At 45.0% G+C, this 22,653-nt stretch overlaps 1 protein-coding gene across 32 annotated transcripts in view; it reads left to right on the plus strand.

The window, feature by feature from the left end:
- The window catches only part of ADGRL3 (adhesion G protein-coupled receptor L3), a 515,832-nt gene that overhangs the window by 319,126 nt on the left and 174,053 nt on the right, over nt 1-22,653 (plus strand). For all 32 annotated transcript variants that reach the window (XM_083481628.1, XM_083481645.1, XM_083481648.1 and 29 more), the window contains one exon: nt 5,833-5,913. In XM_083481628.1, coding sequence (XP_083337754.1) covers nt 5,833-5,913 — 81 coding nt within the window. The remainder of the gene's footprint in view (nt 1-5,832; nt 5,914-22,653) is intronic.

The raw sequence follows: 22,653 nt of genomic DNA on the forward strand, positions 1-22,653 counted from the left end.
CTTATCTTTCCCACAGCGGCTTCCTGTTTCCTCTTTAGATTTGCCTGTAGCTTGCTGGGGTGTGCAAAAAAAAAAAAAACAGCAGAAGAATTTAAAGTGGTTTGTGTGTGTAAAGAACATGTGAGAACAAGGTTTATTCAAAAGTTCTAAATTGATAGTTTACATGCAGCCTTTCTCAACCTGTGGGCCCCCAGATGTTCTTGGACTACAACTCCCATCATCCTTGAGCTCTGGCCTTGCTAGCTAGGGGTGATGGGAGTTGTAGCTCAACAACATCTGGGGACTCACAGGTTGAGAAATGCTGGCTTACAGGATCATGATAACTTGAGTCACAGTATGGGGTGTCAGGGGAGGGGTGGTACCTCTGGTGAGGGACATGTCTTGCACCTTCTGGAGTAGTTTGTTCACCTTTGGTCCCCACCCTGAACTCAGTTCTTGCCTGTGGCTCCTAGAAGCTGTCAGCCTGCAACAGCGGCCACATCCTGGGAACAGCTTTGACTGGCCAGCTAAACCAGGTGAAGGTAGGCAATGGGTCTCAAACCCTCAGTGAGTTAGGGACTTCCCTGCCATGCAAAGATGAGACCCAGCGGACTGAGTAGATGAGTAGTGAGTCCATTGGTCAAGGAGGTGGTTTCTGCACATGCTTTAGAGGAAAGTGAGGGGCAGATTGGGCTCATCAACCTGGGAAATTAGCCCATCTAGGAGAAGGAAAACTCTGATCCTAAACCTCCACTGCCTTGTGGGATATCTTCAGGAGAAGAAAAGGCTAAGGAGTAAACCCGACACAAATCTGGAGTGGAGTCCCTAAGGCGGTTGGATAGCTTCTTGATACACCTCCTTCCGGCAACTCCTGCAGCCAAGCTGGTGCCAAATGTTGTTCTGCTATTCTTTGGGTCTCATCAGTGAGGCCGAGACTGAGGTCTTGTCATCTGGGCAGCCCAGGACCAGGCTTGTGCCCCAGGGAGGTCACTTTGCTAACACAGCGGTTTGACTTCACCCCCGGAGACACACTCCATTATCTCTTGAGACAGAGGGTGCCATCGAGCCAAAATAAGTACACAAGCAAAGCTGGAATTTGAATTCCTGAGCTTTTGGTTGATTATTCTGTCAAGGTATTGAAGTAATTAATGCATCCCCTACCTGGTGCTGCTAATTTCAAAAGCAACCGCAGTGCCAAGGAGTACATTATAGCAGATTTCTTGCAGACATTATTTTTCAGTGCATTATGAATGCATTATAGCCCACAAAAGCGGTTGAATGTGGGACATTTCTGAAAGTCGTTTTTTAAAAACCCCAGCTACAACGACAGCAGGTCCGCGCTCGAGATGATGCTCACTGGGAAACAGCTTAGAGCAACAACAACACATTTCAGTGGGGAACAATATTAATTACTTCCAATATGCCTCACAAGAGGAAGTAACTTGTTTTTATTATAGCACAAATATTATTTGGAATAGGAAGGTTACTCTAACTGTTACCACAATCTACGTATCATTAACTTAACCTGTATAGAAAAGAGATTAACAGCAGTGTAAATTGTTATGGAAAACCGGTGAGTGATAACTGCATATTTTTAATGCAAATAAGTTTCTGCCTACAGCTCTTTCTCTAGCACACTGGGGAACTGAAATTATGTATTTAACAAAATAAGAAACTTTGCCGTGGTTCTGAGCCTTGAAAATAACTGCTTATTGCAACAAGGTTTACCATCTATCAATTATCCACTACTCTCATGTTTTTTATCGGACTGTCATTAATTGGTCTCATGGTAGATACATGTTTATTATTAATTTTAAAATAAAACAGAGGCAAAAACATGCCAATATTGCTTCTGCAAGGAAGCAGACATATTTTTCATACTCAGGAGTCACATGCCCAGTTTAAATTTTGAAGTGAGAATTTTGCCAGTATCCCAGTGCTTGCAGAGGGAGCCATCTGGTGGAAACTATGTGCAAGGCCTATTCCTTTACTTGTGGAATATTTCAATGTGGTGCTGTGGTTAGACGAGGGGTCACTAACCTTTCTGGGCTTGTGGGCACATGTCAGGAGCAGGTCAGCAATAAATCACACGGCATCCGTGAAGTTAACTCTTTATCCAAGGAAACAAGGTCAACTCAAGAGGCCAGGTCTAGTGAGCACAGCTACTTGTCCTGGTAGATCTTGCCCCTAGGAGGCAGTCGTGGGGACTGAAGGTCCCCGTCACCCCCACAGTTCCCTAAGTCTCCTCCTCTCCTGGGTCCTTCCCAAGCAATCTGAGACTCCGTTGCCATGCATGCCTGCCTTGCTTCTCCCTCTTCATACTTCTTCTGGTTCTGGGAGACCAGAAGGAAGGGGAGCTGGTCGCAGCAGGAGGGGGAGACCCCCTGGCTTCTTCACAAGAAATAATGAATAATAATAGTTCCTTTTTAACCAGGCCTTTGTTTGATTTGATTGACATCCTGTGCCCTTGTAAAATGTGGTTCTTTGTGGGGGGCGGTTATTGGGTTGTTTTTATTTTGATTATGTATATTGTGGTTTTATATTTTGATATTGTTCTGTGAACCACCCTGAGACCTCTGGGTATAGGGCGGTCTCCTCCTCCTCCTCCTCCTCCTCATCATCATCATCATCATCATCCTGGCTCTGCCTCTTGGCCCCTCTCCTCTCCAGCCTCCACTTTGGGAATGATCTCTGCCACAGACTCTCCCAGCTGACTAAGCCATGTTATATCGTCAGCGTCTGACCCCTCCTCTTCCCAGTTGCTCCCTCTTCTCCTCCTGACCACTCATCATTGTCCCACCACCAATCCCCTGGCTCTGAGCTGCTTTCCCTTGGGGGTTCCCCAGCTGGAGCCCCCCAACACTCTAGCCGGTCCTTGTCATCACATATGGGGAGAAATGATCATGGCTGCCACCTTCCCTTGCAACTGCCTCTGTGCACCCTGCAGCTATACATATGCAGAGATGCGCATGCTCCACAACCACGTGCTCATAGCCTGCAACCAGACAGTTTAACCTGTAAAGGAGGTTAAACAGTGGGAGATTACAGTTGCTTCTGACGCAACAGGGATAAGAGTGGTATTGGCATTGCTGGTAATTATATTTCAGTGCACTTGTAAGATGGTGAAGGGCCCCTCCTAATAAAAAACTGTTTAGCTATTCTATCTGCTACTGATCTAAGCAACAAACAGCCTTGAGTGTTGACTGTCACTGTTTGAGGACAAGCTGTCCCCAAACCGAGCCACCCACTTGGTGAGTCCTGGCGCAGTGCGGTGTGGGGACTCGCTTCCACGGCTCTGGAAATCGTGTCTGCGCATGCACAGATGCCGGAAATCGCGTCTGCTGGCCCAGGCAAGTTAAGCCTTGCTGACCCCTGTCTTAAAGTGATGGACATTCCTTTTTTTTCAAGTGAATTTTTATTGTTTTCCTTGCATATTCTTTTCCAACAAATTGTAATAGCACCATACATTCCCTTTGACTCTGCCGAGTCACGACCCCCCTCCCTCCCCACAACTGGTATATTTATCTAAAGTGATGGACATTCCTTTGTTAGAAGTTTTTAAAGGAGAGGTTGGCTGGCCACTTATCAGGAGTGGGTTTCCTGCAATGGGAGGGATTTGTTGGAAGTCGAGGTGCAGCTCAGCTTTCAAAGAAAGGTTTGCATGGGGTTAAAACACAGTAAGGGAGCTCCAGGTTCTTGAGATGGATATTCTCAGGCTGCATCCTCTCTAAATTCCACCTCCCTCTCACACTTCCCTGGGGGACCTCGAATTACGAAATCGTCTTGGATTGATCTCTCCAAGCGGGCAAGCATGGCCGCCTTTGTTTTGTGCACCTCGGTGTACTTTAGAACTCTAAAAAGTATCTAACCCACCCAGGTCATAAAAAGGTAAATGTAAAGGGACCCCTGACCATTAGGTCCAGTCGTGACCGACTCTGGGATTGTGGCGCTCATCTCGCTTTATTGGCCGAGGGAGCCGGCGTCCAGCTTCCGGGTCATGTGGCCAGCAGGACTAAGCCACTTCTGGCGAACCAGAGCAGCGCACGGAAAGGCCGTTTACCTTCCCGCCAGAGTGGTACCTATTTATCTACTTACACTTTGACGTGCTTTCGAACTGCTAGGTTGGCAGGAGCTGGGACCGAGCAACGGGAGCTCACCCCGTCGTGGGGATTCGAACTGCCGACCTTCTGATCGGCAAGCCCTAGGCTCAGTGGTTTAACCCACAGCGCCACCCACGTCCCGGCACCCAGGTCATAGACTTCCTATAATAAACACTTCGTTGTGTTTCCACAAGCAGCACCTTCGCGTGTGTGACTGCAACAGAAAAGTCCAGATTCGCAAGCCAATAGCCTCCATGCTCTGCACACTGAATTTTCCCCCATCCCAAGAGAACTGAACAAGATTGCCTTTGAGTTCCCTTTCAGTGCCTAAATAAAAATGTCTGTGCGGGTGGAAGGTCACTTCCAATTCTATAACGCTGTGTAGCATAAAAATAATGTTGGTAAAACACCAACACAATCAATATAAGCAATCACTTTAAGCCTGTTGCAACATATTTACAAGTCAGCCTATCAGTCAAAGGCTTATCTAACTAAAATGGCCAGTTTGGTGAAAGGTCATCTGCTGCTGAGATTTGGGAATGCATACATATAAATCTTCCTTTTTTTTGTTCCGCTTGTTCCCAGATATTTCATTGGTGTTTTTTCTTTTGTTTAATTCTAATGATAACTGGTTTGGTTAATGCCAGAACAACATTATCTGTAGCTTTTTAATATGTTTGACATATTTTAAAATAAAAGTGTCCTTTTTCTGTTTCCTTATCACTTGTATTAATTGCCAGGGTTTCTTAAACCAAGATTGATAACATAGATGATAGTAGGCTCTGCTGTCTTCCTTTCTTCTTTTCCTTTTAAATTAATATTCTATATTAATTTTTTAACAAGGAAAACAAACATTGTATTTCCAAAATAGGAATTGTAAAACACCGAAAACTGGAATTTGCATAGTAGTAGCGTACACAATAACAGGTTTGAAGTTAAGCCAATATAACACACAAAATCATAAAAGAATATGACAAACTAATGAACCTACAAATAATATATGCTAAATCACAAAACACATAAAAAATGAAACAGTTTTTAGTCCACGGTATGTTGTGTTTTCGTTATGTCCCTAATATTTCCCTTCCATAAAATCCCTCTTTGATCTTCTTGTATGTATTTATACCATTTAATCTTTTTGCCGAAATGCCAGTGAATATCTTCTAGTCATTGTTCAGCAGTGATATAGGTCTGTAGGAAATCATGAAAGATTTTATAGATTGATGATAAACTTTCACAGCCTAGCACCATATTCTCATTCAAAACCTTAATGACTTAGAGTATTTCACTGTTAGGGGTGGGCTCATTCAGTAGTTCCTGATCTCCCTCAGTTAATTTTGGAATATTTATTTCAGATATAAACTTCAATATTACTCCTTTATTGAGGTTATTTGATTTCTATAATATAGACTAATATTTTAAGGATTCTACCGACTTCTTCCCTGAAGTTTTGACTGTATCATTTTCCAACTTTAGTTGGGGAATTTCCCCCTTTTGTTGTTGCTTTTAGTTGAAATGCAAGTAGTGGGCTCTGCTTATTCCATTTGTATTTTATTTGTTTACCTAAATTAGTTGATTAAGACATTTTGTGTGTTTTTGAATATCAGAGATATTCCGTTTATCCAGACCTGTTAAAATAGGTTGACGCCTTATATTATTTCTCTTGTGTCCTATAGTCTTCCTCTGATTTATTAATCTCTACCAACAGTTCACATTCAAATACTAGACGTTCATCCATTTTGTTTTTCCACAGGGCAGGTACACCACGGCCAAGTTTCCTACCTGGTTCCTCCCATTCACCTGGACTCGGACCTCGAGAGGCAATCGTTTAAGGGTGAGTTAGCAGCGTAATAATTCTTGGGTGAAAGCATTCATGGACTCAGCACAGTTTGGCTACATTACTGGCCCCACGAAGGGTATTCTGTCCCAAGTGGGTTGCAATTTAACAGCTTTGAAGCATCCCAGGCTCATTCTTTGCCTTGGATGCATCCGTCACGTTCTCTGAGTTGCAGCGTTCTTTGGAACCAGTCCGCCAGATCTATATCCCACTTGGGAAAAGCTCTGAAAGAAAAACCTCCAAAAATATAAACAGAATATATCTGGTATATAGCGCCTTCTTTGTTGGTTTGCTTGGAGTCAGGAGAGATGTGAAGTGCCCCATTCATCGCAAGGCACTGCTAAAGAAGTGGCAACAATGGGAACATGAATGGCACCCACTTCCTGTTCCAGCTTGTACTCCAAGGGGGATAAATGTCCCGTATTTTTTGCTCTATAAGACTCACTTTTTCCCTCCTAAAAAGTAAGGGGAAATGTGTGTGCGTCTTATGGAGCGAAAAATACGGTAATTCTTGGTTGCGGTTCCTCTCCCTTTCATTCAAAATCAGGAAGCGGCAGAAGAAGAAGTCGAGATGAATAAAGGCAGCGACAGCCTCTCCACCTCCACAAGTCTGTTTTGCTTTTGTTTTTTAAATGACAATACACCTTTTAAAAAAAAATACCTCCGTTAAAGTACTGAGAAACAAAGGAAAGAGTAAGGAGGTTGTAAACCGTGGGAAGCTTTTCATATTTGAGATACTTGGAAGAAGGCGAAGAGAAAAATACAGGCAAAATGAACTTTGCTAAATCTTAGCCTCAGTCTCCCCCTTTAGTCAAGAATCCGGTTATTATTTTGGGGCTTGTTTGGGATCTGTTATCGCTGGCATTATTGACCTCACTTATGAGGTGTTCCAATCTCCATTGCACAAGGCTCCATATTATGTGTAAATGTTTGCATGCCACAAAGGGGTGGTTCTTATTTTTCCTGGTCTGTATAAGGTGATATGGACTTTATTTGCGCTGGTACAGTTTTTGTGCTGATTGATTTTCATTTTGATTCCATTCCTATTTTATTGATTTTGAAGGTGTGAACCACCAAGAGGACCTGGTTAATTGGATGGCATATAAATGGCAAAAATAAATGCATGTTTTGAGCAGCTGGTAGGAATTCTTCTGGAGGCTGCAGTTTCATTTGTTGTTTACAGGGGACTTAAATGCTACTCTTGGCAGTGATTAATTGGTGGTCTCCCTGTGACTCTTGGATTCATGTGGAATGATTAATCTTGCCTTTTGTCACCAGGCAAGTCACAGGATCAACATGTTGATAGGTATGGTTTTAGGCTTTTGCCATTGGTTTATAAGCATAATTGGTAAGCCTTGAATTGTCAGCCCCCCAGGGAATGCCAGAGAGTTCTACATCTTGGTATCCAGTTGTGAGGCAGTCTGCTTGATTGTCTCTTTAGATTGACCTCATTTTAATGCCAAGTTTTGAAACGGATTCGCAGCCAGTGATCACCAAACGTCTATTACTGGGTTGCTCTTTGGACTAACTGTGTTGCAGCTAGAGGAGAAAATGGGTGGTGAGAATGTGTTAAATATTGCAGAAAGGAGGTGGATGAGATGATGGTTATTATTACTACTACTACCCTGCCCATCTGGCTGGGTTTCCCTAGCCACTCTGGGGGGCTCCCAACAGAATATTAAAAAAACGACAAAATATCAAACATTAAAAACTTCCCTAAACAGGGCTGCCTTCAGGTGTCTTCTAAAAGTCAGATAGTTGTTTATTTCCTTGACATCCGATGGGAGGGCGTTGCACAGGGCAGGTGCCACCACCAAGAAGGCCCTCTGCCTGGTTCCCTGTAACCTCACTTCTCGCAGGGAGGGAACCGCCAGAAGGCCCTCAGCGCTGGACCTCAGTGTCCGGGCTGAACGATGGGGGTGGAGATGCTCCTTCAGGCATACTGGGCCGAGGCCGTTTAGGGCTTTAAAGCTCAGCACCAACATGTTGAATTGCGCTCGGAAACGTACAGGGACCCCATATTAGTGCCAATGTAGCTAATATGCTTCAAGCAGAGGATTTATTTTGGATCTCAGAAGGGATTTGGATTTGGTGGAGGATCTTTTGAGCTTCCACCACCTACTGCCTCTGTTCTCAAGGCTCCTTGGAGCAGGGGAAGAAAGTTATATGTTTATATATTGTTGTAAACCACTGTGATATATTTTTATGATACTGCGATAATACAAATATATATATTTAAAATAAATAGCAAGTAAATAAACAAGCCATGGGTGGCCCTAAAGCCTTGTAGAGGTCTCAGCTGGAACACTTACAAAAGTTCAACCTGTTTCAGACCAGGCAATGAGATCAATTGTTCCATTGCTGCAGTCACACAATTTGCTTCTGGGAATTACTTATGTGTAACACAGCTACTGGTTTGGGGGGGGGTGAGTTTAAGCAATTCTTCAAGGATATATATATATAGTTACATGCCATCCCAGTCTTCATGAGTGGTGCGAAATTCCAGGGGTTTCCGGTGCTTAGGCAGGGCTGTGTTTGTGTTGGGAAGGTGGAGGCACAGCAGTGACTGGTGTCTTTCTGAAATATGGTTTATTACCTCAATATTTACACCTGTTAAGTCTACAGTGGAGGGAATGCAGAACGTTATGCAGTGGTTCCTCAGGTTACAAACACCTTGGGTTACAGACTCCGCTAACCCGGAAGTAGTACCACGGGTTAAGAACTTTACTTCAGGATGAGAACAGAAATCGTGCGGCGGCAGCAGGAGGCCCCATTAGCTAAAGTGGTACCTCAGGTTAAGAACAGTTTCAGGTTAAGAACAGACCTCCGGAACGAATTAAGTTCATAACCAGAGATACCACTGTACCCCAAGAATGAAATAGTGCTTCAGGTTAAGAACTTTGCTTCAGGATGAGAACAGAAATTGTGCTCCGGAGGTGCGGCGGCAGCAGGAGGCCCCATTAGCTAAAGTGGTGCTTCAGGTTAAGAACAGTTTCAGGTTAAGAACGGACCTCCGGAACGAATTAAGTTCTTGACCTGAGGTACCACTGTACAGTCATACCTCTTGTTACGTTTGCTTCGGGTTACGTCTTTTCAGGTTGCGTCCCGCAGCAACCTGGAAGTACCGGAAAGGGTTATTTCCAGGTTTCGCCGCTCACGCATGCGCAGACGCTCAAAATGATGTCACACGCATGCACAGAAGCGGCGAATTACGACCCGCAGACGTGGGTTGCGTTCTGCTCATGTTGCGAACGGGGCTCCGGAACGGATCCCGTTCGCAACCAGAGGTACCACTGTACTGACATCTGGGCCCCGCAGAGTTCTAGCCTGTCCAGCAGCTCAGGGAGGTCTGGTCTTTGTCCTCCTTCTTCCCAGTGCACCTCTCCCAAAACCCAAGCCTTCTGCAAGATGACACTCTTTCCTATCACCTGACACCCCTCCCCATCACCTTGGCAACCCCTAGTTTTCTGCAGACCTGAGACCCTTCCTTGATGCTCTATAATCACCAGCAATCAGTAGCTTTGTCTGTGAATGGTTTGCATAAGCCAGCCCACGGATTTCTTGTCTGGTGCAGTTCTGCAGCTTGTATTTTGCATTCATAAAATCATAGAATTGTGGAGTCAGAAGGGACCCTGAGGATCATCTAGTCTAACCCCCCGCAAGGCAGGAATCTTTTGACGAATATGGGATTTGAGCCCTGTTGGGGGGTCTCCCTCCTCAAAAACACACTCTCTCTCTCTCTCTCTCTCTCTCTCTCTCTCTCTCACACACACACACACGCACGCACGCACACACACACCAAAAGGCTTGTCTCAGCTTGCCATGATAAATTCAGCCATGGCCTTGAAAATGATATATTGGATTTGGCCTAAGTTTGATTTGCAGAGAACTTTAACTTTGTTGAGAACTCAACAAATGCACTCGGCAATTTCAACCAGACTGGGAATGATGAGGCAAGACGCAACATGGCCTTGCACAGGAGTCACAACTTGCATTAAGTATTTACAAAAAGGATGTACAATGGTATAATCTATTCTGTATCTCAGGGGCTGCCCTACTCTTGGCAAAATTACTGTTTTCCTTCTACCATTTAAACTAGTATTACTGAATATGACTTATATGTTGCTCATTTTGTAGGCAAAAATGGGATTCTCCTGAAAAGCAGATATATTCCCACAAAACAATTTTATTTTTTAAAAATCGTCATCGGTGCGCCACACCCCTCAGAAATTGCATCTGTATATGTGCAGACGTATGGATTTTTTTAGTAGGTTCCCGTACTTACCTGGGCAGTTTCCTGGATGCTCACCTTCCAGCGCCAGAGAAGGCTGTGGTTTTATTGAAAAATTTGTGTGTATAAAAAGGTAAAGGACCCCTGACCATTAGGTCCAGTCGTGGCCGACTCTGGGGTTGCGGCGTTCATCTTGCTTTATTGGCCGAGGGAGCCGGCGTACAGCTTCCGGGTCATGTGGCCAGGATGACTGAGCCGCTTCTGGCAAACCAGAGCAGTGCACGGAAACGCCGGTTACCTTCCCGCCAGAGTGGTACCTATTTATCTACTTTCACTTTGACGTGCTTTCGAACTGCTAGGTTGGCAGGAGCAGGGACCGAGCAACGGGAGCTCACCCCGTCGTGGGGATTCGAACCGCCGACCTTCTGACCGGCAAGTCCTAGGCTCTGTGGTTTAACCCACAGCGCCACCCGTGTCCCTAATTTGTGTGTATAGATGCCTCCAATGATACCCCATAATGAGAGAACCTTGAGGTCTTGTTTACAGACGATACCCAAGGCTAACAGTTCTTCTGCCGAGCGATCACTCCTTACCCCTCTGCAGAAGATCGTTGCTGAAGTGGTTCTCAGGTCTTCCACTTGGTAACGCTCTTTAACCATCTCCAGGAGATTACAATTTCCTGCGTAGTTTCGGACTTTGGGGCCATGAATCCTCTGCAGGTCCACCTGTTCACCTTCCACTTGTGCGTCAGTTATATTTGCGGTTTGTCCAATACTCACCACTATGTCAGGCTTCCTCAGTCCTTGACTTTGTGCGCTGTCATTCTGTGGTGTCACCCAGCCGTGCTTTATTTGGAGCAGAAGTTCATTTGGGCTTTTTGGAGTGTTTTAAGGATGATATATTTTGAATAGTCTCCATTTCTGTCTTCTTTGTGTGTGACCTCTCTGCACAATTCCTGTGTTTTCTCAAAAATCAACCTACAATATTTTTCTAGGTTGTGAACTTTGAAAATTCAGGAAAGTGTTATAATCTGTAGGTTTTCTTTGTCACAGTTCTATAATTTTCCTGTCTTACTAATGCTCTTAATGTGCAGATAATTTCAATTTGTTTCACTGAAATATATTTCAAATCTGATACTGGAGTCTCTGAGACTGTCAGTTAAAAAGAAAGAAAGAATTTAACCTAGTAGTATCGCTATCCCAAATGAGAAATATCACCAATATAATGTCATGATTTCAAAACATAAGGATTATCTCTAGGGGAAATAAAACTTCAAAGACTCCTGTATGTTAATTTGCTTCTGCTGGTACCATTACAAAGCCCTTCGCTTTAGCTTCAATCCCTTTTAATCTGCCTGTAAAAATGAACAGTGAAAAAAAAACACAATTTCAACACAGGGCAAGATTAGCCAGTTCCGTTAGAAAGTACATAAGAGGGTGCAATTGTCCAGCCACTTGTCCAGTGACCTCTTAATCATTTCCAGACCCTCTCATTGTGGAATGCAAGTACAAAGAAAGAGCGCCCTTCAGATGTAAGCAGCATTGTATCCCTTACTAAAACAATGGAAGTTATTGATTTTCACAAAACCATTGAGTTGGCCATCTCAATGCAAGCCATTGTCAAAGTGGTGGGAACCGTATTTTTCCGTCTATGAGACGCCCCCATGTATGAGACACCCCCTATTTGGGGGGATTCAGATTTAAGAAAATGGGTGGAGACGGCCCAGTGTATAAGACGCCCCCTAATTTTTGACATTATTTTTTAGGGGAAAAACCTAGTCTTATACATGGAAAAATACAGTATGTCATTGCACCTCCAAACTGAGGCTGTGCAAGGGAAACTGAGAAGGAAAAGAAGCAACAAGTTGGACGGTGGCCTTGTAGCAGAATAAAACAAACAAGCGCTTGTGTCTTTTCTGTCTCTGGCTCCCAATGGCAACCACTTCCCGCATGCCAAAGAAAGCTTGTCTCTGCTTCCTGTAGAATTAATATGTTTACGAATAAGCACTAGCAATCCCATAAAATAGTGTCAATGGTATGTTTGCTTGACTAGAAATAGGTTTAAACTGGTGTTTAATAGCGCAACTAATACGTGCAACTAATCTTTTTAAATATTCTTAATTAATGGGAAGTACCGAAATAGAGTCAACATTAATTGTGAGTGCTGATTCAGCATCCGGCTTTCTTAAGTGATTTACAGGATCCACTATGTTTCCGTACGGAGCAGTGGTTTGAAGTAATTACCTTGTAATGTAGGGTGACACTAATGTGCTAGTAAACTAGTGGAGTTTACACACAGCATCATTGCACAGAAAGACACGGAAAATGCATTGCAGGCATAAATAATGCAGGTAAACATCAGTTGTAGTGAATTTTCACAACCCTTTTTTTTTTAAAAGCAGCAGTTACACGTAAATCTGCCAACAGGAACAGTTCTCTTTTTATATTGGTGGAACATGCTGTCATTTAATGAGAGAACAAATGGGGAGTAAGGATAGGAATAGAAAACTTTCTGTTTCACAGAAAATTGAATCAAGGTATAAAGAAGTTTTCCAGTTTGGTGTGATTTCCATGCTACCCGCCACTATCAGTAACAATTTGACCTCTTTGAGGAAGACTTGATCCTGGGTGTCCATAGAGATTGAGAGAAGGGTTAATGGTGGATCAAGCAGAATTGGCCTCTTGCACTATATCTGAGCTATCTCCAAATGCACGTATCTCTCCCACGAGGGAAGAGAAATTCACGATTCTACAGTGTGGAGAGATTATTCTTGGAGTGGAGCTCTACTGGAGTGAAATGGCATCCATTCAGCAGCTTCAGAAATGACCGACAGATTACCTCAAATCCATTGGGTTAGGTTGAAAAACGAAATTAAGAACTGCATTTATGTTATATAGGAATGCTAGCTGTGAAATAACAAATTCTGAAAACTGTCACCCATTACAAGGCTGTTTAAATGCTTTTTGAGCTGGCACTATCTTCATTTAATTATGGGGTCTGAGAGACTCTTTGGATCAGAGTTGTGGTTGCTGAATGAAGGAAGAGAGAGAAGGGAGATTTACTCCTGCAAAATTACCCAATGTTCAACAGCATATCCTTGAGGATCCTGACCAAACCTGTAAAGTAATTATCTCCTTCCGCAGGCCTTGGAAAGTTTGTTTGTTCTTCTTTAAACACGTAGCATAATATTTCCCAGGGCTGCTGATGTGTCTGGAGGAATGTGTAAGATCTTTGGGGACTGTAACTGTCAAGAACATCCCTTGCTGTTTCTTAAACGTCAGTGTAGATGATGCCTTACTGGGTAATCAAAATGACAATTCTCGCAAGTTCTACCCTTTTGCTATTTGAATTCTGAACGTTACCAGGAGATTAAAAGAGTTATGATCTAGTATGTGAGGCCTCAGAAGATTGTACTTTAGAATCAGAAAAACCATCTGTTACCTTTTTATTCTGTTTTACTTCTCTGGCATCTTTAATGTAGCTCTTGTTGGACTACAGCTCCCATCGTCCAGTGGCGGAGCGTGGCAGGGCACAGGGGCAATTGCCCCTGGAGCAAAATTTAGGGACGCAAAATTTCAACACCCACTGCTGCCTCAATACAGCTGTGTGATTCTGCCACTGGGCTCCACTGAAAATGGCTTCTGCATGCAAACCAGGAAGTGACCTCTGCAGACAATGGAAGGACTCTTTCCTTATCTCTGCAGTCGCGATCTTCCGGGTGACGTGGACACGGCTAGGCAGTTGAATGCGCATGCATTCTCTGTCCGTTTCCCTCCATCCCACCACCTCTCTGTGCAGCCCTGGGTACTGACAACCCATGCGACACCACTGTGAACATCCCTGACTATTGGTCATGCTGGTTGAGGAGTTTGGGTCCAACATCATTTGTTGAACATCATGCTTTTATGAGGGGCGGGATAGACTTATGGAAGAAAGGTAAAGGGACCCCTGACTATTAGATCCAGCCATGGACGACTCTGGGGTTACGGCGCTCATCTCGCTTTACTGGCCGAGGGAGCCGGCGTACAGCTTCCGGGTCATGTGGCCAGCAGGACTAAGCCACTTCTGGCGAACCAGAGCAGCGCATGGAAATGCCGTTTACCTTCCCACCGGAGTAGTACCTATTTATCTACTTGCACTTTGACGTGCTTTTGAACTGCTACGTTGGCAGGAGCAGGGAGCGAGCAATGGGAGTTCACCCCGTCACGGGGATTCGAACTGCCAACCTTCTGATCAGCAAGCCCTAGGCTCTGTGGTTTAACCCACAGCACCACCCGCGTCCCTCATGGAAGATAGGGTGTGCCAAAAAGCACCAAACTGGTTATGATAGAAGGTCCCCTAAGCCTATCTCGAATGCTGTTCTTACAGGCTTTTAAAATTCTTGCTACCGTGTATTTTCTCATGATCAAGGACTGAGGAAACTGCTCTCTGCTGTATACATTTTACTTCAGCATTAAGGTACAGTTGATGATCACAACTCTTGGACCAGGAATACATGTTTACCTAGATTGCAAAGATTTGCTTATTATTATTTTTTCTTGAGTTACGAAACTTAAACCACTCACTTAAGCTATCCCAATTGTTAAGTTTAATTGTTCGCTGTTTATCCTAAAGTAGGAATGAAATTTGAGATGTTGTCTTGCTCTGGTCATTTTTGGTGCATCCCACTTCACAGTCCTTTTTCTTTTTATAATTTTGGTGCTCTTTTGTCCTTATATGCTTCACCTGAGCAATATTTAATCATTGTTTTTGAAAACTTCGATGTCTGCTTTGTAACATGCGTTCCAGCCTTGTAATCAATGCCATGTTTTGGTTTACAGAATTCTACTTATCTGACTGCAGACATAAAAGTGTCTGTGTGTGTGTTATAGTGCACTCAGTTTAACAGAAAGTGTCTGCGATGGAAGTGTCTCTCACCAAATGTAAATTAAGAACTGTGAAAAAGACTATGAATTGAATGGGGAGACAAAAGTTGTACTGCTCCTTGTTTATCTGTTTACTGTGTAACCAAAAAAAAAAAACAAGGAGAAGGAGGTATAGTTGAAACAATACCTCAATGTGAGTACAGTTACATACGCTTCAGGTTACATACACTTCAGGTTACAGACTCCGCTAACCCAGAAATAGTACCTCAGGTTAAGAACTTTGCTTCAGGACGAGAACAGAAATCATGTTCCGGTGGTGCGGCGGCAGCGGGAGGCCCCATTAGCTAAAGTAGTGCTTCAGGTTAAGAACAGTTTCAGGTTAAGAATGGACCTCCGGAACGAATTAAGTACTTAACCCGAGGTACCACTGTACCAGGTAAAGGTAAAGGGACCCCTGACCGTTAGGTCCAGTCGCGGACCACTCTGGGGTTGTGGCGCTCATCTCGCTTTACTGGCCAAGGGAGCCAGCGTACAGCTTCCGGGTCATGTGGCCAGTATGACTATGCCGCTTCTGGCGAACCAGAGCAGCGCATGGAAACGCTGTTTACCTTCCCACCGGAGCAGTACCTATTTATCTACTTGCACTTTGACGTGCTTTCGAACTGCTAGGTTGGCAAGAGCAGGGACTGAGCAACAGGAGCTCACCCTGTCGCAGGATTCGAACCGCCAACCTTCTGATCGGCAAGTCCTAGGCTCTGTGGTTTAACCCACAGTGCCACCCGATGTACTAGGTCTTCATTAATGCCTTAAAAATAGAGGAGTATCTCAGTTCCCTTTGCCCTTGGCAAGGAGCTATTTTGGCTGGGAGAGACCATGGACCAGAAACTCAAAAAGTTTGCATTTCATCACCTTTTCTGCTCCACCAGTGACTTCTTCTGCAGCCATCCGGGTGGGGTCTGCTGTGCTCCGCCTCCCCTCCTCCATCACGTGCTCTGTTGGTCTGTCTATCTGCCTCCCTCCATGCACTTGCTGCTTTCCCTTCTTCCTCCTTTCCTTTTTCCTCCTCCTGCAACTCTCCTGGCTCTCTCAAAACCTTGCTGGGCACTCCCCTCTCATCACCTGCTTACTGGGGAGGGGACCCTGCAGGGCTGCTGCAGCTGCCCACGCCAGCGACTAGATTCCTTCACTGAGGAGGCCAGAGGAGCCTGCACACCTCACCTTGCCGCCCAGACATAGCTGTCAACCGTCCCTTATTTGGCGGTAAAGTCCCTTATCCCAGCGCTGTGTCCCGCTGCTGTCCCTTATTAATGATGTCCCTTAAATTTCCCGGGTTTCAAAGGAAGCAGCTCCTCTCCCTCCCTCCCTCCCTCCCTGCCGGCCAGGGAGGAGGGAGGCTCCAACTGCGTTGCTTGGCTGTGTTGCTCACCCAATAAGGAATCTAAGAACGACTGGGGGGTGGAGCTTGCATGCCTTGTGCCGATCAAATTGGCTGCCTTGCCTGGGGACTCGCCTTTGCTCAGTGCTTCCCAGCGGAGAGGTGACGGTGGTTTCCCTTGCTGCATCCCCTTTGCCGGGTTGCTGCGCTGTGGGAACCACCGCTTGAGGCTTCGTTTGGCTGCTGGCTGGGCTTTCTGCCTTTGGCTCGGAGGGGCTCAGAAGTTGAACATACCTGTGCCCTGAAAATCCCTTATTTTGGCTGCTGATCCCTTATTTTCGAGGCTGCTGGTCCCTTATTTTCAAATCTGTAAGTTGACAGCTATGCGCCCAGAGCATGTGAATGAGCAGGCACTCCAAGCCAGAGTGGAGAGGCATGGTTTTTGTGTCCCCTGGGCCTACGCTCTGGGCAGGCACCAACCTAGCCAACCCTGAGGTAAGCCGATACTTAAAAACACCGCTTGTAAAGTTCATGTTATGCTGATGGTCATGGAATTCTGGCCTGTTTTCCTTTGTCAAATGAATGCCTTTCCTTCACAGCCCTTGCAATCTGCTATCAGGCTTGGTTCCTTCATGGGCTGCTACCTGTTGCAACTAGGAGATGGAAAAGTGAACCCTGCTGTTCTTTCCCCACAGACTGCAACTGCTGCCCCCACCATCACTTGCAAGAAAGAAAGAAAGCATTTCTGAACTCAAGCCCAGAAAACTTTCCTGGCAATTTTTAATGGATATGCAGTACTGAGTTATACTAATCTCTTCTTGCAGACTGGATTCTCTGAGCTTTATTCTCGCCAAAATATGTTCCAGCAGTTGCTTAACAAAATCTTGCCTTGTTTAATAAACAATCAGCCCATCAATTCATGTCCTAATAAAGAAGTTGGAAGAAAATATGTTTTCCCTGAACCCAAACAGGGCAAGAGGAAAGCCTTGATTTGTTCAAATCTATTCTATATATCATTTGAGTTTATGGGTAACAATTAGTTCCTGTTTCGCTTTTGATTTCACAAGGCACTGAAACGCTACAAAGCATTAGCATGCAACCTTTAGGGCTTAATCTTCTGCCACGACTTTAGAAAGTAATGTTAGTGTCACGCAGGCAGTGGAGACGAAGGTACATCGGCAGGATGAAAGCGATGCTGGTGTTGCCTCCCCTCCCCAGAACACTGCCAAAAGCCCCCCCCCCCCCCCCAGTGAGGAAAAGCTCCCCCAGCCAAGTCCTGCCAGCGGAGTCTCTGAAAATGGGTTGTGGTGCAGATGTAGGGCTGGTAGTGCCTAAACCCTGTAATGACCCTGGCCCCAGACTGATATATAAGAAATTCTCCTCCCATAGAAGTCAATGTGGGCGGTATACAAATGTAATAGATAATCATGGGGCTGTATCTGGCCTCTGGTCCTGAATACTTGGTATTCACCAGGATGATAGTGGGCAGCTATGGAGAAAGGGCTCTTTGCTCAACTGGAGAGCCCTCTGCACTGAAAAGGGTCACTCTGAAGAGCCAGGTGAGCCACCCTAGGATTTTGAGAAACAGGCCTGTGGCGTAACAAGATGCTGTCAACAAGAGGTAACTGGATTTTTGGTTTTGCTTGGTTTCCCCCACTCCTAGCCTACGTGCTCGTTCATGCTGGTGTTGTTGCTGTTTAGTCGTTTAGTCGTGTCCGCCTCTTTGTGACCCCCTGGACCAGAGCACGCCAGGCCCTCCTGTCTTCCACTGCCTCCCGCAGTTTGTTCAAACTCATGCTGGTAGCTTCGAGAACACTGTCCCACCATCTCGTCCTCTGTCGTCCCCTTCTCCTTGTGCCCTCCATCTTTCCCAACATCAGGGTCTTTTCCAGGGAGTCTTCTCTTCTCATGAGGTGGCCAAAGTCTTGGAGCCCAGCTTCAGGATCTGTCCTTCCAGTGAGCACTCAGGGCTGATTTCCTTCAGAATGGAGAGGTTGGATCTTCTTGCAGTCCATGGGACTCTCAATAGTCTCCTCCAGCACCAGAATTCAAAAGCATCCATTCTTCAGCGATCAGCCTTCTTTGTGGTCCAGCTCTCACTTCCATCCATCACTACTGGGGAAACCAGAGCTTTAACTATACGGACCTTTGTTGGCAAGGTGATGTCTCTGGTGTAGCTCAACTTAAAATGAAACAGGAGAAGGGGTGCTTTGCACAAAAAGGGAGCACTTTGCAATGTGCACACATGGAAACTAGAGCACATTGCTAACCCTTCTTGTTCTAGGTGCCCTGTCTAACATTCCTGCCACACTTGGCATTCTCTCATGCCACACCCTTTGAGAACCACTGCTGTAGGGTATTTGAACCAGCTGCCTCCTTGGTATATAAGTAATGGATAGCTCAGTTGGTGAGTGTGTTGCTGAGAACACAAAGGTTGCAGGTTCTATCCCCGTAAGGGACGGTTGGACTAGATGATCCCCGGGTCCCTTCCAATTCTATGATTCTGCGTGTGCAACTGCGTTACCCCGTGGGGTGGGGTGATGCAAAGGTGTTTCTTGGGGTATGGCATGGATACCATGAGCTCACTGCCTGACGGTGTCTGTGGGCAGCTGGTGGATGTCATTGGGGGCATGGTCCCCAATTGATTTCTACTGGCATAACTTCCCCAGGTATGTCTGTTGTCACGGCTTAGTATGTAATTTGTTTTTCTTTGAATTTACCCTCCACTCTCAGACTCAGACACAGCAGAACATCTGCCAGGGTGATTCCCTGGTGGATTTCTGGGCATAGAATCGCTTGGCTCCAGTGTCTAATTCTTAACAGAAGTATTTAACCTTTATTCATTTACCATTATACAATTTGTTATATACTATATTCATATAGGGCAGTATATTCATAGAGTGCGCACATGAATTCCCTTAAAGCGTTCACACGTACAGACAACAAATGAAGGCTCTTTTGACTAAGCAGGGCACGGCGCAGAAAGCACCACTAAGAAGAAACTGGCTCAAGGCAGCCACGTTCTTAAAGGAGCCAACTTTGTTAGCTCAGTGGGGACAGCATTGGGATGGAGAGCAAGCCGTACCTGTTTGAGTCTTACCTGGGGGGATTGTGGGGCGAAGGCAAAAATAAAACTTTTGCATGCTTCACCAGCAACAGCCATGTCAGAGATGAAAGACAGAAAGCAGGAAGGGTTGTTTTCTGCTGCTCCAGAGAAGCGGACACGGAGCAATGGATCCAAACTACAAGAAAGAAGATTCCACCTAAACATTAGGAAGAACTTCCTGACAGTAAGAGCTGTTTGACAGTGGAATTTGCTGCCAAGGAGTGTGGTGGAGTCTCCTGCTTTGGAGGTCTTTAAGCAGAGGCTTGACAACCATATGTCAGGAGTGCTCTGATGGAGTTTCCTGCTTGGCAGGGGGTTGGACTCAAGGGCCCTTGTGGTTTATTCCAACTCTACGATTCTATGATTCTATGATCTGCCTTTCCCACCATGGTCATTTCCTGGAGCCCCCGGACCCTGCTTCTCCTCTGCCTCCTCGATGTGTGAGAGGTGCAGGAAGAAAGAGCAGCAACCAACACCCACTTTGCCATTTCCCTCTGGGTAGCTCTGCAGATTGGGTCTAAAAGAAGAGGGCAAGTGAATAGGCAAAGCAGCAGTAGCAAGAAGGAAGTGAGCTTGCCCAAAGGCCACCAAACCCTGGAGCTATCTGGCCACCAGAGGGGACTTTCTGAAAGCCCTCCAGCTGCCCAATCCATTAACCTAATCCAGGCATGGCCAAACTTGCCCCCCCCCAATGTTTTGGGACTACAGTTCCCATCATCCCTGACCACTGGTCCTGTTAGCTAGGGATGGTGTCCAAAAACATCTGGAGGGCCAAGTTTGGCCATGGCTGACCTAATCCATTAACCCAGCCATATTCACCAAGAAACAGAGTGGAAGAGTCCAAGGCCCCAGTTTTACACTCTATGTGCAGCCTCTTAGCCCTGAAGCACACAATGGCACCCAAGAATGTCAAGACAATCAGAAGGTATGGGACAGGTGATTGACATTTGTTCCAGAGCAGGTTTTATTGGGTGGGAAGTGGTAGGGCAAGCAGAAGTGTGTGATCCTTCTTACTCATCCCCTGTAGGGACCTCCAGCAGAACTTAATATGCAATGATTTTTTGTTCATTGTATGTGTCATGGTGCAATCCTGAAAAGTAAAAGGGGTCCTAAGCAGTTGTCCAGCAGTGACAATGGCTGGAATGGAATTTGGTCTGTATCAGCTGTGTGGGAACCTTTGGCCCTCCAGATGTTATTGAACTACAACGACCATCAGCCCCAGCTAGCGTGGCTGACAGCCAGGGGTGATGGGAGTTGCAGTTTGGCAACATGCGGAGGACCAAAGGTCAGTGTGGTGTAGTGGTTAGGAGCAGTGGACTCATAATCTGGGGAACCGGGTTCGTGTCTCCGCTCCTCCACATGCAGCTGCTGGGTGACCTTGGGCCAGTCACACTTCTTGAAGTCTCTCAGCCTCACTCACCTCACAGAGTGTTTCTTGTGGGGGAGGAAGGGAAAGGAGAATGAGCCGCTTTGAGACTCCTTAAAGGGAGTGAAAGGCGGGATATCAAATCCAAACTCCTCCTCCTCGTCGTCTTCTTCTTCTTCTTCTTCTTCTTCTTCTTCTTCTTCTCTCACCTGGTCTAAATGAGCAGGTGTTTTAAGGGTCTTAATCCATCTTTACAACTAATTGCAGTTGTTTTGCCTTTTACCATGAATCAATGAAGCTGCACCTATGAAACAAAGGAATGAATCGAGTTGCTACCATAGCCTGAAGCCTCTCATAACAACCAGTCCCAGATATTTCCCCATGTCTCAGTCACTTACTTTCTTGAACTTAACTCATTCAGATCATCTTGATCCATCTTATGTATAGTATTATTCAAGAAATAACTGGTAAGACAGATCTGGCTTAGCCGATGGTGTAACAATGAAGAAATTAATTTAAAATGCCCTCATTAAAGGAAGTAATGTTTCTGTTACCAATCCAGACAGATGGCATAACTTGTCTATTGTCTTTGTTTCAAATGATTTGCCAACTTGAGTGTTATATGTGTAAGTAGATGGGACATATTGTAATAACAGGCTGCTTAATTACTCCTCCCTCCAAAAATGTATTATTTAAAACAAACAAATATGCAAAAGCACTTCCTCAGTTTCATCAGTATATATTGATCATCCAATACATGTATATATGCACCTAGTTTACATAGGTTTTCTTTGTCACCTCTCTCTATATATATTTCTTTTCTAACTGTAATGCTTTCTACTCTAACTCTCTTTTTCCCCTTATGTTGCTTAAGGAAATTGCTGCACTAATAAATTCACCTTTTGTATACTTCACTTTTGCTTGTATTTCATACATATCTATAGGCAGCTTCTGATGGCTCATTTAATTTTGAAACATTGGCCTAGTTCATGCATCACATTAAGTCATAGTAATAGTGGTAGTCTCTGCTTTTACAGTTACACCAAGGAAGCGTTTTGCACCCGCCGCTTTGAAAGATATGCTTTCACTTGTTTAAGGAAGGAAGTGCTGTTTGTTCTCTTCGGTTGGGAAGACTGAAGTGGTTGTGGAATATTTTAACTTTAAATAAATCAATGTACCTTTTATACTATTTTCATCTGAGATTATCACAGGTAGAACTTCTAATTTTCTTATGTAGTACAGGTACAGTGGTACCTCTGGTTACGTACTTAATTCGTTCTGGAGGTCCTTCTTAACCTGAACCTGTTCTTAACCTGAAGCACCACTTTAGCTAATGGGGCCTCCCACTGCCGCCGCGCCGCCGGAGCACGATTTCTGTTCTCATCCTGGAGCAAAGTTCTTAACCCGAGGTACTATTTCTGGGTTAGCGGAGTCTGTAACCTGAAGCGTATGTAACCCGAGGTACCAGTGTAGTTGCTAGTTTCCGGAAAAGCAGCAACAAAATAATGCCACATGAAAATGTGCTCCCTGGTCCGGTCTGGTCTGGCAGCCAGGTGATGGTTCTACACGCTCGAAACCAGGCATTATATAAATCCGTTTGGATACAGTTCTCCTAAAGTAAATGTAGAGCCAACAAACATTTGAATGAGCAGATGGACAAAGCTGAAGACAAGCTGTTAAATTAATAAACGTGTGGTAGTCCTTAATCAGAAGAGTGGTCCATTTTCACATTTTCTCCAGATGATTTGTGTGGCCTGTCATGATTGCACCTGGTAGATGGGCAATGTGCAAATG

The sequence above is a fragment of the Podarcis liolepis genome (genome assembly GCF_965112155.1).
Source record: "Podarcis liolepis genome assembly, chromosome: 17".
Taxonomy (NCBI): domain Eukaryota; kingdom Metazoa; phylum Chordata; class Lepidosauria; order Squamata; family Lacertidae; genus Podarcis; species Podarcis liolepis.